General features: G+C 50.9%; 1 protein-coding gene across 2 annotated transcripts in view; it reads right to left on the bottom strand.

Moving 5' to 3' along the window:
- BMP1 (bone morphogenetic protein 1) overlaps positions 1-14,234 on the bottom strand; it is a 43,735-nt gene that overhangs the window by 7,600 nt on the left and 21,901 nt on the right. Inside the window, exons 9-16 of one of the 2 annotated variants that reach the window (XR_011994155.1) lie at positions 13,444-13,546; positions 10,757-10,873; positions 10,359-10,504; positions 10,064-10,259; positions 6,365-6,490; positions 5,471-5,631; positions 4,920-5,100; positions 720-1,554 (exon numbers count right to left, since the gene is read on the bottom strand). Coding sequence is in view for 1 of the 2 variants with exons in the window: in XM_072719452.1 (XP_072575553.1) it covers positions 720-845; positions 4,920-5,100; positions 5,471-5,631; positions 6,365-6,490; positions 10,064-10,259; positions 10,359-10,504; positions 10,757-10,873; positions 13,444-13,546 (1,156 nt within the window). In the remaining variant the exon portion in view is untranslated. The remainder of the gene's footprint in view (positions 1-719; positions 1,555-4,919; positions 5,101-5,470; positions 5,632-6,364; positions 6,491-10,063; positions 10,260-10,358; positions 10,505-10,756; positions 10,874-13,443; positions 13,547-14,234) is intronic. The other variant, XM_072719452.1, reaches the window with a different exon arrangement.

The following is a 14,234-nucleotide window of genomic DNA, read 5'->3' as shown; positions in this document are numbered from 1 at the left end:
CTACTGGGATAGTATGTTCCCAGCAGACAGGGAACACAATAGAATTAATGACTTGGAACAGGCCAGCGTTGAATCATGTCCAAAGAGGTATCAGATGATATTGGTGATGATAAGAGAGCTGTTTCCAAATATCTGCAAGGTTTTAGTGTCTGGGAGGCAGTGACTGTTCTGAGTGTCCTCCAGGGGTCAGAAGTGTGACCAGTATGGGTGACACACGTGACTGTGCTTGCTGTGAGCCAGTCACTACTCAGAGCACTGCGGAGAGCCCCATGTCCTGATGAGGTGGGTCTGTTACCACCTAGGGGTCACACAGCACACAGAGGCACTGGAGGGTGGGCAGCTGGCTAAGCGGCAGGGCTGGGCCAGGGAGCCTGTGCTCTTAACCGCTATGCCATCTTGCCTCTGCCACAGGAAGGTTGTTAGGAAGAGAGGGACTTGGACATTGATTTTGAGAACTAATCTGCCAAATCAGTCTCAAATAGAGGCCGAGGACAGGTGTGAGCCCCTCCCTTCCTGATGGGCACAAGCAGATGGAAGTGTGGGAGTCTGTGGACCAGGTGGGAGGTCAAACACGGTGACCTCAGAGGCCACTCAAGTCCTTGAGCCTACATGGAGCCTGATGGCGATGGTGATGGCAACTCTGCCTCCCCGTGCCCCGGTCTCTGGTCCTTGGGGCGCCCCCTCCCTAGGGCTCTGGGGGCCGCGTGGGCAGTGCTCACCTTCCTTGCAGTCGTGCTTGTTGTCGTGCAGGACGAAGCCGCTGCGACACTGGCACTCGTAGCTGCCGAATGTGTTGACGCAGTCTTGCTGGCAGCCTCCGTTGTCCTTGGAGCACTCGTCCTTGTCTGCAGGGGAGCACACAAGGCGGGCCCGGGTCTGTGCAGGGCTGGGGGCCAGGTGGTCGCCCTAGGGGAAGCGGGAGGCTGGCTAGGCTTCCTCCCCCCGGGAGCGCAGGGAGGGGTGGCCCCGGCCCAGGTGGTGGTGGTGATGGTGGTGGTGGTGGTGGTGGTGGTGGGGTCCGGGGTGGTGCCTCCAGCGGAGCCAGCCAAGCGGCCCAGCTGTGGGGAGAGAAAGTAGAAGTGGGGTGGACGGAGGGCCGGGGGCTGCAGCTGACCCATGTGGGCACCCTCTACCATTACCTGCTTACTGGACAGACGGACAAGTGGAAAAACAGACACACGGACAAGCAGACTGCAAGAGAAAGGGGCAGGACGCGAGGGTCCCTCTTTTACTTCACAACAGGAAATGTCACAGACACCATCAAAATGGGAGGGGGTAGGGTGGGGAAGGTCCCCTGTCCACGGGAGTGGGGACAGGGGAGAGGAGAGCACCAGTTCTGTCCGGCCAGAAGGAGGCAGGCCGGAATGGCAGAGCGGAGGTGGGGGGTGGGCGGGCACTGAAGCCCCCATCCCATTCCGTCCAAGGTGAGGTTCCTGAGTAACAAAGGGTCCGGGAGGCCTGGCAGGCCTCACTGGGGGGTCCGGTTTCTTTTCTGCACTCGGAATTTGAGCTGGTGGGGGCGTCCCCGAGGGGGCTGCAGAGCCGGCCTCTTTTCTGAAACGAGAGAGAGAAGGAGAAAAGGGACCGAGGGGTGGGGGTGGAGGGCAGGGGCCAGGGAGGGAGAGCAGTGAAAACCAGCCCGGGCCTTGGAGACAGATTCACGGGGCAGTGCAGGAAGGCAGTGGGACATACATGCAGGACGGCCATGTCCGGCGCAGCCAGGTCAAAAAGGAACAGCAGGTGGGAAGAGGCACAGCGACAGGGGACACACAGGGAGATAGCCTATGGCAGGAAGAGGGCCTGGAGGGGTTTGGAGCCGCTGTCCAGGAGGTGAGAGGTGGTGCTGGGAAGGACAGATCTAAGAGCATTGAAGGTTTTGGGTCCCCAACAGTTGGGGCCACAGATGGGCATGGGGCCCCCACCCCAGGGAAGGAGAGAGACAGATCTCCAGAAGAGGGGGGCATCCCAGGGAAAGGGTGGGCCTGGCTGAGAGCTCCGCTCTCTCATTCTGGCTGCTGCCACTTAAAGTGTGCTTAGACACACACTCACACTCACACCAACAAGCCTGTGGACACAGGATCCTCTTAGGGATGCATGGTTGTCCCCATGCGGCAGCATGGACACGGACCCACAGGTACACACACACACATGCACAGGATACACAGGCAGACACGGACACTACATTAGCCATCTACCCATCTGTGTACATGAGCGCACAAGAGATCCACACTCCTCACTCCCCTATCTGTGTGAGGAAGCACGCACAGGTACAGAAACATAGGCACCTTCAGAGGCCAATACATGGGCACAAAGGCACACGCAAATGCAGAGACCACGAGCTCATCAGCAGATCGGTGGACTCGAGTGTGTTCACACATGCGGCTGCTCAAGCGTGGGTCAACCTGCACACGTACTCTCCCATGAGAACACACACGTGTGCACTGACACACGGAGAAACACACAGTCCCAGGCATGCGTATGTCACACCCACATATTCTCTGGGCTGTCTGTGGTCACCTGGCACAGAGGCAGGCATTCAGGGTAGGTGTGTAGATTGAATGGACACCCAGAATTCCAGAGGGGAACCACAAGGTAGAAGAATGCCCTCTGGCATTGAAATGGTGGGGAAGGGGTCCCTGACAGAGGGAGCCTTGTTCCTGGTCTCCATCAGTAGAGGGACCTGAGGACCTACTTCTTGGCTCCATTCTCAGGTGGCCAGACCCGTTGGGGCCGGCAGGAACTCAGGGTTAAGAGGTGGAGTCCCCAAGTCTTTCCCCAGGGCTCCTTATCAATTAGAGCCCCACAGGGGACCCCGGCTGAGGACCTTGTGGAAGCTGCCTTAGTGCCGGCCCCTGCTGGAAGGTAGGGGTGAGGGGCACGCTATGACTTCTCTTGGAGGTTTACCCAGGAACTCGCCTGTGACTATGCTGGGAGCTTCAGAGGCCCCAACTCATGAACTGAGCCAACATTTCCCAGAAGCGTTTGGCTCTCCATGCCTTCTCATACTTGGACTCTAAATACCTAGTACAGTGCCTGGCACATAGGAGGGGTAGAAGAAATACTTGCCCGTGAATGATTGCGTGGGTAAGTGGGTGGCTGAATGGATGAGTGACAGAAAAGTGAGCCCTGCGGAAGGCCTGCTTTAGCGTCCCGGGGCAGGGCTTGGGCATGGGTGGGGGTGGGAGTGGCAGCCTCACCTCGGAGCCAGGGGAGCAGGTTGCAGGGGGGGGACAGGAGCGGGGAGAGTGGACACGGGCCCGGACAAGGAGATGGCACTCACCCTCCAGTGCCAAATGCCCCGGAAGGTGGCTGGGGTCAGACTGAAGGTCTTCAGGCTCTTTCTTCTCCTTCTTGTCTTAGGGTCTCCTCGCTGGGTGTCCCAAAAGTCCAAAGAGCCCCCCTCCTGGGGGGCCAGAGTCAGATGCCCCCTGCCCTGAGGGCTCAACCTTGATGCCCACCGGTGAGGGTCCTCTGCAGGTTTCTTGTGCTGCAGGGCAATGCCTGTGTATGCACGTGTGTGCGTGTGCGTGTGTGTGCGTGTGTCTATGCGGGGCTGAGGGGCGGCTGGCCCAGTGTCGTGCCAGGGCAGGGCAGTACCCAGGGGTGGAGAGCCCTGGGCTCTAGGCCTGACAGGTGTGGTGTTGGCCCCCTTCCCCCCTCCAAGACTGGAGCAACAGAAGGGCAGGAAGAGACGAGAGTAAGCAGGTAATGGTTTCCCCAGGACTGAGCCCACCCCTGAGTAGGTGATACAACCCCTCAGCCCTCGGGTGAGCACCTGTAGGATTTCCAGGTGGGCACAGGGAAGAAAAGGATTTGTGTTGCAAGGGGAGGGGTCTCAGCAAGCAGTGGGGCACGGGGTGGGGGGACTTTAAGCAGAGCAGGTTGGCTGGTAGTGCCAAGCAGGGACCAGTGCACAGGGGTAGTGCATGGCATCCAGGTGGGGCAGGCAGGGGTGCAGGGCCACGACATAGGGGGCTCGAGGATGCAGGACCCTGGGCAAAGGAGGGGAGAAGGAAGGCAGCGTGGACTCGGCCATGGGCTTCCTGCCTTCCTGCCACCCCATGCCCGGCCCACCAGGCCTGCTGGGGATCAGGATCCCTGGGCCACTCTCCCATAAAACCCATTACTCCAGCCACTCCCTCTACCTCCCACTCCCCTCAACTCTTCTTCAATTTCATGGAGTTCCCACCCCACCCTATCTATGTCCCAGGTCCAACTGCCTCTGAAAGACCACCAGCCTCACCCCAGGATGAGGACAGAGGGATGACTAAGGCAGGGGAAAGGTCTCTTGGGATCCCTGGAGGCCCAGCTCAGAGAGGCTGACTACCTTCTAGGCCACCCAAAGATGAAGCCATTGAAGGGACTTGACCTCAAGCCTTCCATAGGGCGGCTTGCAATAAACACATGCTGGCTGGATCTGAGTCCCTGATGGGTGGGAAGGCTTGGGTGTTGAAGAGAGGGAGGCTCCTCATCTTTTCTGAAGGCCCCGGCATGAACCCATTTGGCACGTGGAGGGTCTGATTAGAGATGTGGCCACTGCCAGATAATCTGCTCCACACAGTCCAAGGCAAACACTCTCCTCTTTTGTGTGTACCCTGAATTCTCTGTCCACAATGAACTCCCTGGTCCCCAGGCCTGCCCTCTCTGGGGCCTTGTCATAATGGCTCCTGATACCTGGAAAGCTCTTTCCTTTCATGGGTATGCCTATGTCCTGCCCGTCCTCAGGCTGCCTCCCATAGAGCCCAGAGGATTCAGGAGTAATGGGGTTCAGGAATGGAGGGGCTGGCCTGGTGGTGGAGGGCTCGTGGGGGGAGCAGAGGATAGACCCTGTGGGCCTGGCAATAGGGAGGGCTAGCTAGAAGGCATACAAGTGGCAGGGAGGAGGGGAGGCGGACTCAGAGCTGGGGAGTCTGGGTTACCTGAGAAGAAGTGAGCCTTGAAGCCCTTTTTGGAGACTGTGTTGTCAGACTTGAACTCCACACGCATGTTGTTGTACTGGGAGGTGATGACCTCAGGCTTCTCAGAGCCACAGAACTTGCCGTGTAGCTTGGAGTCGGCTGTAAGCCCACTGCGGACTTCCACGAAGTCATACTTGCACACCTGCAGGGCAGTGCAGCTCCAGGCCTGCCTCCTCTATGTAGTTTCTCCTGACCACCCCTACCTGGGAAGGCTTCCTGTTCTGTGGGTCCTTTTGTCTTTAGTTACAAAATCTAACAACTCAAAAAGGTTCCATGTCACCCCCATTCAATCCTCTTATGCTCTCCACATGAGCCCCAGGTCTTGTCTCACTCCTCATTGCCACATGTATGCTCCCTGGCCTTGAAGTCCTCCTCCCTGACCCTCCCCTGCTTCCTGGAATTGGGAGAAGTTTCTCCTCCTCTACATTCTTTGGGTATTTCTTTATAGGAAAGGAAGCTGGCTCCCACGCCTTCAGACCTTCCTGCGTCTCCTCAACCCAGTGGGCACTTACGTCATTGCCCTCGGTCTCAAAGAAGTCGAATTGCAGGGAGATACGGTACTGGGTGGGGGCCACCAATTGCCAGATGCAGTTTTTGTTAGGGGGGTACTCCTTGGGCCAGCCTGGGCTGGTGATGGAGCCATTCAGCTTGGTGAGGAATCCACCACAGGCAGCTGGGGGGAACAAGAGAGGAGACATCACCCACCAGGAGTCCCCACTCTGGGGAAGGGCCAGAGACATGTGCTGGGTGCATTAAGGAGATGTGGATCTTGGATTCCCTCAGCCCTGGGGCTTGTGTGTTGTCTCTCAGGAATGAGAGGGAAGCAGGCAAGGTGAGGAGGGCATCTTCAGAGTATGAGGAATTGAGGACACATATGTGTGAACACTTCTACTTTCTCTGCCACAGAACAGCCAGGACATCTGCTGAGAGGGAAGAGGGTGAGTGAGGGGCTCAGGCACGGCTGGGTCCATGGGCAGCGAGGCCTGGAAGCATGGAGAGGCGGGTAGAGAGAAGCTGCCCAGCAAGATCGGGCTGAACTGGAGGCACTGGGCAGGGAGTCCCCTCACCAGCTTGTTACCTCGGCTGAGTATTGGGAGAGGCCGAAAAATCAGTGCCTGAGAACAGTGGTTTCCAAATTGGGGATCATGACCTTGTGGAGGGTGATGAGATTTGCCAGTGGGTCAAGGTCAGCATTTTAAGTGAATAAAAATGAAAAAAAAAAAAAAAAAAAAAAAAGACGAAAACAACCCTGAGTGCATCCCACTTCTGGTAAGTGTGTATTCCTTGTCTGCCAGTAGTGAAGAAAGTGCTAGGGAATCCTAGCTTTTGCAGGGAGGGTGTGACCAAAACATGAGAGATCTTGGCTGGAAGGCTTGGGTCGTGGGGCAGTATCGGGGGACACTTACCCTCACAGCGGCGCTTGTCCGGAGCTAGCTCGTACCCGGGGTCACAGCTACACTTATAGCTGCCCAACGTGTTGAGACACCGCTGCTCACAACCCCCGCGGTTGGGCCGCGAGCACTCGTCCACCTCTGCCGGTTGGAAGGAGAGGGGGTCAGTGACTTCCAGGCCAGAGCCTGGGTCCCTCCTCATGCCCTCTGCTTGCGAGTCAAGTCCAGGGTCCCTCAGGCTTCCTTCCCGTCCAGCTCCATTGCAGGGGCCAGAGGTCAGCTGTGGACCACTCAGTCCCCAGAGGATCCTGCTAATGAGAGCCCCAAAGGGACAGGTGGTGGTGGACCCCACAGAGCCTTCCTCTGACGACAGTGATGCCTCTTATATACCATTCTCTGGCTAAGTGCTATTTCTTCATTTCTCCATTAATCCTGACAAGACCTGTGATGAAGCTACTGTTGCTATCTCCATTTTACAGATGAGGAAATAAGGTTCAGACAGATTATCTCCCCACTATGACACCAGTTAAAAAAAATCCACACTGTCTTCTTCTTCTCTAAACTTTCACAGCACTTTCTGCCTCTATGGCTCATTGGTATTTCTTTTACACAAACTTTTGGACTTTAAGGCAACTCCCGAATTATTATTTCAATTCATAGTTAAGCACTTATCATGTGTTAGCTACTTTTATATAAGTGTGTCATTTACTCAATGAGATATGCAGTGTTTCAGTGGGGTGGACTTTTTCTCCCCAGTTAGGCCATAAATTCAAGGGCAGGGCACCAGGGTCTATGCATCCCTCATACAGACTCTGTGTTGAATGCGTAAATAAAGAAGGCATGAACTCACTGCAGCAATATCACAACAGTCAAGGGGTAGAAACAGCCTAAATGTCCATCAAGAGGAGGATAAAGAAAATGTGGTGTCAGATGGGAAGAATTAATACTGTTAAAAAGTCCATACCACCCAAAGCAATCTACAGATCCAATACAATCTCGATCATAATATCATTTTTCACAGAGCTATAACATGTGATCCCGAAATCTATACAGAACCACAAAAGATTCCGAACAGCCAAAGCAATCTTGAGAAAGAACAAAGCTAGAGGTAGCACCCTCCGAAATTCCAAAGTGTACTACAAAGCTATAATCAAAAATAAATAAATCAAAACAGGTGGTACTGGCACAAAAATAGACAAATAGATCAGTGGAAGAGAATAGAGAGTCCAGAAAAAAAATATATGGTCAGTTATTCTATGACAAAGAAGGGAAGAACGTAAAATGGGGGAAAGACAGTCTCTTTAATAAATGGACAGATCGGACAGTTACGTGCCAAAGAATGCAACTGGACCACTTACATTATACACAAAAAGAAACTCAAAATGGGCTAAAGATATAAGCTATAAAACCTAAAACCATAAAGCTCTTAGAAGAAAACATAGGCAGTAAGCTCTTTGACATTGGTCTTAGTGTTATACGTGTATTTTTGCTCTGTCTCTTTAGGCAAGGACAACAAAAAGCAAAATAAACAAGTGGGACGATGTCAAACTAAAAAGCTTTCACACAATGAAAGAAACCATCCATAAAATGAAAAGGTAACTTAATGGAAAAGGATATTCCCAAACATTATATGCAATAAGCAGTTAACATCCAAAATATATAAAGAATTCATAAAACTCAATATAAAAAAAACCTATTGATTTAGAAATGGTCAGAAGATCTGAACAGACATTTCTCCAAAGAAGGCTTCCAGACGGCCAATAAATACATGAAAAGATGCTCCACATCACTCATCATCAGGGAAATGCAAATCAAAAGCATGTTAGGCTGTATCACCTCACCCCTGTCAGAATAGATAGTATCAAGAAGACAAGAATAACAAGTGTTGGTGGAGGATGTGGAAAAATGGGAACCCTTCTGCACTGCTGGTGGGAATGCAAATTGGTACAGCCACTGTGGAAAACAGCATGGAGATTCCTCAAAAAATTAAAAATAGAATTACCATATGATCCAGCAATTCCACTTTTGGGTGTTTATCCAAAGAAAATGAAACACCAATTTGAAGAGATATAGGCACCCCCAACGTTCACTGCGGTATTACTCACAACAGCCAAGATATGGAAGCAACTGAAGTGTCCATCGATAGATAAATGGATAAAGAAGATATGGGATAGCCACACGGTGGAATATTACTTAGGCATTGAAAGGAATGAAATCTTGCCATTTGTGACACCATGATGGACCTAGAGGGTATTATGCTAAGTGAAATAAGCTAGACAGAAAAAGAAAAATACTGTATGATTTCACTTACATGTGGAATCTAAAAACAAAACAAGGGCAGCCCGGTGGCTCAGCGGTTTAGCGCTGCCTTCGGTCCAGGGCCTGATCCTGGAGACCCGGGATCAAGTCCCACATCGGGCTCCCTGCATGGGGCCTGCTTTTCCCCCTGCCTGTGTCTCTGCCTCTCTCTCTCTGTCTCTCATAAATAAATAAAATCTTTTAAAAAATAAAAATGAAAACAAAAACAAAACAAATGAACAAACAAGAAAAATAGAAACAGGCTTGAGTGCCTGGGTGGCTCAATGGTTGAGTGTCTGCCTTCAGCCCAGGTCATGATCCTGGGGTTCTGGGATCGAGTCCCACATCAGGCTCCTTGCAGGCTGTTTGCAGAGAGCCCGCTTCTCCCTCTGCCTATGTCTCTGGCTCTCTCTCTCTGTGTCTCCCATGAAGAAATAAAAATGAAAATCTTAAAAAAAAAAAAAAAAAAAAAACAGAAACAGACTCACAGATACAGAGAACAAACTGATGGGTACCAGAGAGGAGGGGCTGGAGCGATGAACGAAATAGGTGAAGGGGATTAAGACATATGCTTTTCTGGTCATGAAATAAGTAAGACACTGGGATGTCGTGTACAGCATAGGGAATGTAGTCAACAAGATGGTAACAACATTGTAAGGTGACAGATGGTAACTAGACTCACTGTGGTGCCCATTTTGTAATGTACATAAATGTTGAATCACCATGCTGTACTCTTGAAACTAAGAGGATATTTTATGTCAATTGTCCTTCAATTAAAAAATGTGTTACACAGTGGAATATTATTCAGCCTTAAAAAAGAAGGAAATTCTGTCATATGTAGTATGGTAGATAAATCTTTAGGGCATTATTTTTTTTTTTAAGATTTTTTATTTGAGAAAGAGAGAGCATGCATGAATAGCAGGGAAGGGGAGAGGCAGAGAGAGAGTCTCAAGCAGACTCCCTGCTGAGCACGAAGCCTGAGACACAGGGCTCCATCCCAAGACCCTGAGATCATGACCTGAGCTGAAATCAAGAGACAGACATTCATCCAACTCAACCACCAGACGCCCCTTAAGGACATTATGTTAAGTAAAATAAGTCAGTTACAGAAAGACAACTACTGCAGGATTCCGCGTACATGAGCTATCTAGGGTCAAAGAGGTAGAGTGGAATGGGAAGTTGCTAACCAACAGGCATAATAAAGTTTCAGTCAAGCAAGATGAACCAGCCCTAGAGATCTGCTGTACAAGCCCAGGTCAGCAATACCGCACAGAACACTCACAAATGTGTTCAGAGGACGGGTGTCACGCTAAGTGTTCTTACCATAATACAATACAGTTTTTAGAAGTAAAAGAAGGAATGAAGGAGATGGATTGGCCCTGGGGGGCTGGCCAGTGGGGAACAGGGAAGGAGCACCTTTGAAGAAGTTGACAGCAAAACCAGCTTTGTTAATGGATCCGTCGGAGACGAATTTGAGCCAGAGGCGGCTGGACGTGCTCTTGATGTCATCTGGCTTCTCGTAGCCACAGTAGCGCCCGATGAGGGTGCTGGTCTCACTGTGCCCGTCGCGCACCTCCAGGTAGTCATAGGCACAGCTGTCATGGCGCTCGATCTGAGGGTCGGGAGCTCGATCAGTTGGAGGAGCTCCGGCCGCCAGGGCCCAACACCAGGAAGGCCCCGGAGAGGTGGGACTGAGGGGTCCCTGACCTACCTCAAAGGACTGGAAAGTGAGGCCCACGTGGAAGCCTTCAGACACCTGGATCCGCCAGATGCAGACTTTGCTGGGTCGGTAATCGTCGGGGTAATTGGGCGACTGGATGTGGCCATTGTCCTTCTTCACATCTCCCCCACAGATGGCTTTGGGGACACAAAGTGAGGTCAGTTGGGGTGCTGTGCCCAGCTCAAGGGCCCCTCTCTCCCCTCCTCCAGACCTTCCCATGTCCCCCCAGCTTCTCAGTGTTCCCCCACCACCACCCCTCCGCCACCAGGCCTGGCCAATCCCACCGGGATCTCTGCTTCCTCCCTCAAGGGCCCTCAACCTTGCCCCTGGGGCGCCAGGATGCCCAGGGACCCGATATCTGACTCTTCCCTCATCACTCTGTCTCCTACCTTCGTAGACAGCGAAGAAGCCCTTCCCAACCCAGTTGCTGCTGCTTCGGAACTCCACCCAGAGGCGGCTGTCGGTGGAGACAATAGGCTCGGGTAGTTTGCCCCCACAGAAGCGGCCTGTGCAGACAGTGTGGACAGAGGGCAGTGAGGCCTGAAGCGGGGTGCTCTCCCCTCCCTGCTCCAGGGGTCTCAGGGTCTCTGGCCCTGCTCTGCAGTTGGCACATGATCCCAAAACCCCGCAGCTGGCCTGAATCTGGTCCAAGATCCAGTGTGGCCTTGAAGAGCAAGAGAGTACTAGACTTCTAGAGGGTTCTGTCCACTTGAGGGATGGAATATGAGTTCAGGGAGGAATAACCAGCTGTATCTGTGTTTTATTTACTTTTTTAAAAGAGCATCTTACCATCATTACTTTTCTTATTTGATCTCCACACAAACAAATCATCACCAAGAATGAACAGTTTTCTTTGTACATTACAAATGTTTTCATTTGACCACACGCACAAGATGTCAGAGGACCCCAAGTAAATCCTACTATCTAGTGACTAGGTCAGAAAATATCCCCTTTGAAATAAAACCAACGAGAATCCATGTAAGCAGATGCAGTTGGCCTTTTGTGGAATTCTTTGTAGTCAAGGGTCAACTGGGGATGACTTGTGTGTTCCAAGTAAGATCGGGTGTTTCCCAACCTTCAGCAACGGACAGAGGGTGCTGACCTAGGAATGTAAGTTATGAAAAAGAAAGTGGAATCTTGGAAACACTAGCATGTCTGCAGGAGGAAGCATTGAAATGATGGCTGCTTTGGGTGACTAATAAATATTCAAATATCAGAAACTGGGGGGAAAAGAGATGGTTAGCAATGATTCATCAGCTTGCATCAGGCCCAGGCTGTGGAACAAAGGTTCTAATGCTAATGAGCAGTCCTGGGCTACTTAGGAATTTGTCCAGATTGGAAGAGGAGAATTCATGCAGCTCCACAGGCTTGAAGCAGAAACCTCTCTTGACCCTAATTCTATGGCATTAAAGTACCTTTTGTCTTATGGTTCTGACAACTCACCCCCCGCTTACCAGTCCCCTCTCCACCAAGCGACAAAATAGCCTGTGCAAACAGGTTGGGGCCACTGGGCCAGGTAGGTAGCCCTCTGTAGTGTGCCAGGCTATCTTATGGGCCAGACCTTGTAGAGAGAGAAAACGGAGCCTCTGAAATTGCCCAGATGAGGAAGAGAGCCTGGAATTGTGGAGTTGCACCTGTCTGTCTCCCTCTGTCAACCTGTACGACTCCCGAGACCCACACATTGAGAGTCACCTCTGAGGGAGGCCCAGAATCCTGTACCAAGGACCCTGAGGTCCAGATCAGGGAAGGTACTTGCCCAAAGTGCACTTAGTGATACACTTAATGATGTATCACTAAACTAGAAGGCACTAACTCCATCAGGACTCTTGGCTTCCACACCAGAGTGACCAGATCACCCTTGGCCAAGCTTTGGGTTCCACGGGAGGATGAAGAGAGTGTGAAATAAGTAGTTCTAAGAAGGAATTAGCCACATTGAAAAGCCTTGCATAGTGAGGGAAATTGTCAACAAAACAAAAAAGCAATTTACTTAGTGGAAGAAGATATTTGCGAATCATACATTGGATAAGGGATTAATAACCAAAATACATAAAGAATTTACACAACTTAATATAAAAAAATAAGCAATCCAATAAAAAATGAACAGAGGACTTGAACAGACATTTCTCCAAAGAAGACATACAAATGGCTAATGGGCACATGAAAAGATGCTCAACATCACTAATTATCAGGGAAATGCAAATCAAAACCACAATAAGATGTCACCTCACATCGTCAGATTAGCTAGGATCAAGAAGAAAATGATAACAGGTTTGAAGAAGCAGTGATAGGAGAGCCCTTATGCACTATTGGGGGGAATGAAAATAGCATGGAAGTTCCTCAAAAATTAAAACTAGAACTACCGTATGACCCAGCAATTCCACTTTGGGGTATTTATCTGAAGAAAATGAAAACACCAATTCAAAGAGGTATGTGCACCTTCATGTTCATTGCAACATTATTTGCAACAGCCAAGAGATGGAAGCAACTGAAGTGTCCCGCTGTAGATGAACAGATAAAGAAGATGTGGGATAGCCTTACGGTGGAATATTACTCAGCCACAGAAAAGGATAAAATCTTGCCGTTTGTGACAACACGGATAGACCTAGAGGTCATTATGCTAAATGAAATACTGTATGATTTCATTTATGTGTGGAATCTAATAGCAAAACAAATGAACAAACAAAACAGACTCAGATACAGAGAACAAACTGAAGGGTGCCAGAGGGGAGGGGTGGGGGCAGACAGACTAGCTGTAAAGGGATTAAGAGATTCAAGTTTCCACTTGGTCTTAGGCAGAAGGCTGAGAAGCCATATGAGCTTTCGAGTATAAAATAAATAAGGCATGGGTATGTAAATAGGGCATGGGATATATAATCAATAATATCATCATAACACTGTATGGTGACAGATGGTAACTAGCCCTATCCTGGGGATCATTTAGTAACGTATAAAAATATCCAATTACTATGATGTCCACCTAAAACTAAGAGGATAATGTATGTCGATTAGATTGCAATTTAAAAAAACCGGAAGGGCTCAGCCGCAGAGAGGCAGGAGGTGGGTTGGTGCCAGTTACCTCGGAGGGGTGCCTTCCTCCAGAAGCCGTCTCGGACCTCCACGTAGTCATACCAGCACAGGCGGCTGCGATACAGATCCATGGACGTGAAGTTCAGAATGATCTAGAGGAAATGGGAAGAGTAGGAGGGTCACGCAGCCCCCACACCTTGCCAGCCTCGCCTGCCAGCCCACGTGGCGGCCTGCCTGCCCCTACATGGAATAGCGAAGGGGTCCAGAGGATGTGCTCCCAGCATAGAAACATCACTCCTCTCCCCAGCTATCTGCCAATGACAGCCAGTGTTCTTCTTGGACATCCCAGTTCTCATTTTACCGATCCCCTTAGTGAAGCCATTGCTTCCAATTACTCCTGGCTCTCCTGGCAGTCAACTGAAGTAACTCCAATCCCAGCACCTTTAGAGGGGTGAGATCTCAGTGACAGGAAGGGCCTGGGAGGCCTGTGGGTACCAGGAGCTCTGAAATGGGAATGGAGGGTCCAGAGAGGAGAGGAAGAGAAGGACCAAGTCACCTGTCATCCCATATTTAATGAATGCTGTTTGCAGGCAGGGAGTCATGCTGGCTGCTGAGGAGAATTCCAGATCTGAATCTTTCCTGTGAGTGGGCTTAAGGTCTGTCCCTGCCAAGGGGCTTAGGATTCAGAAGGATGTATACACATGAAAAGCTCACTTAAGTGAAAAACCTCAGATCCACATACACACAGGCCTGGGTTAGAATGTCACCTCTACATTTCCTGCTGTGAGTCCTTGGCTCCATCACCTGACCAATCTGTCCTCAGCGGCCTCGAGCATAAAA

This window comes from Vulpes vulpes, chromosome 9 (assembly GCF_048418805.1).
Source record: "Vulpes vulpes isolate BD-2025 chromosome 9, VulVul3, whole genome shotgun sequence".
Taxonomy (NCBI): Eukaryota; Metazoa; Chordata; class Mammalia; order Carnivora; family Canidae; genus Vulpes; species Vulpes vulpes.
This window is presented reverse-complemented; position numbering and strand designations above follow the sequence as displayed.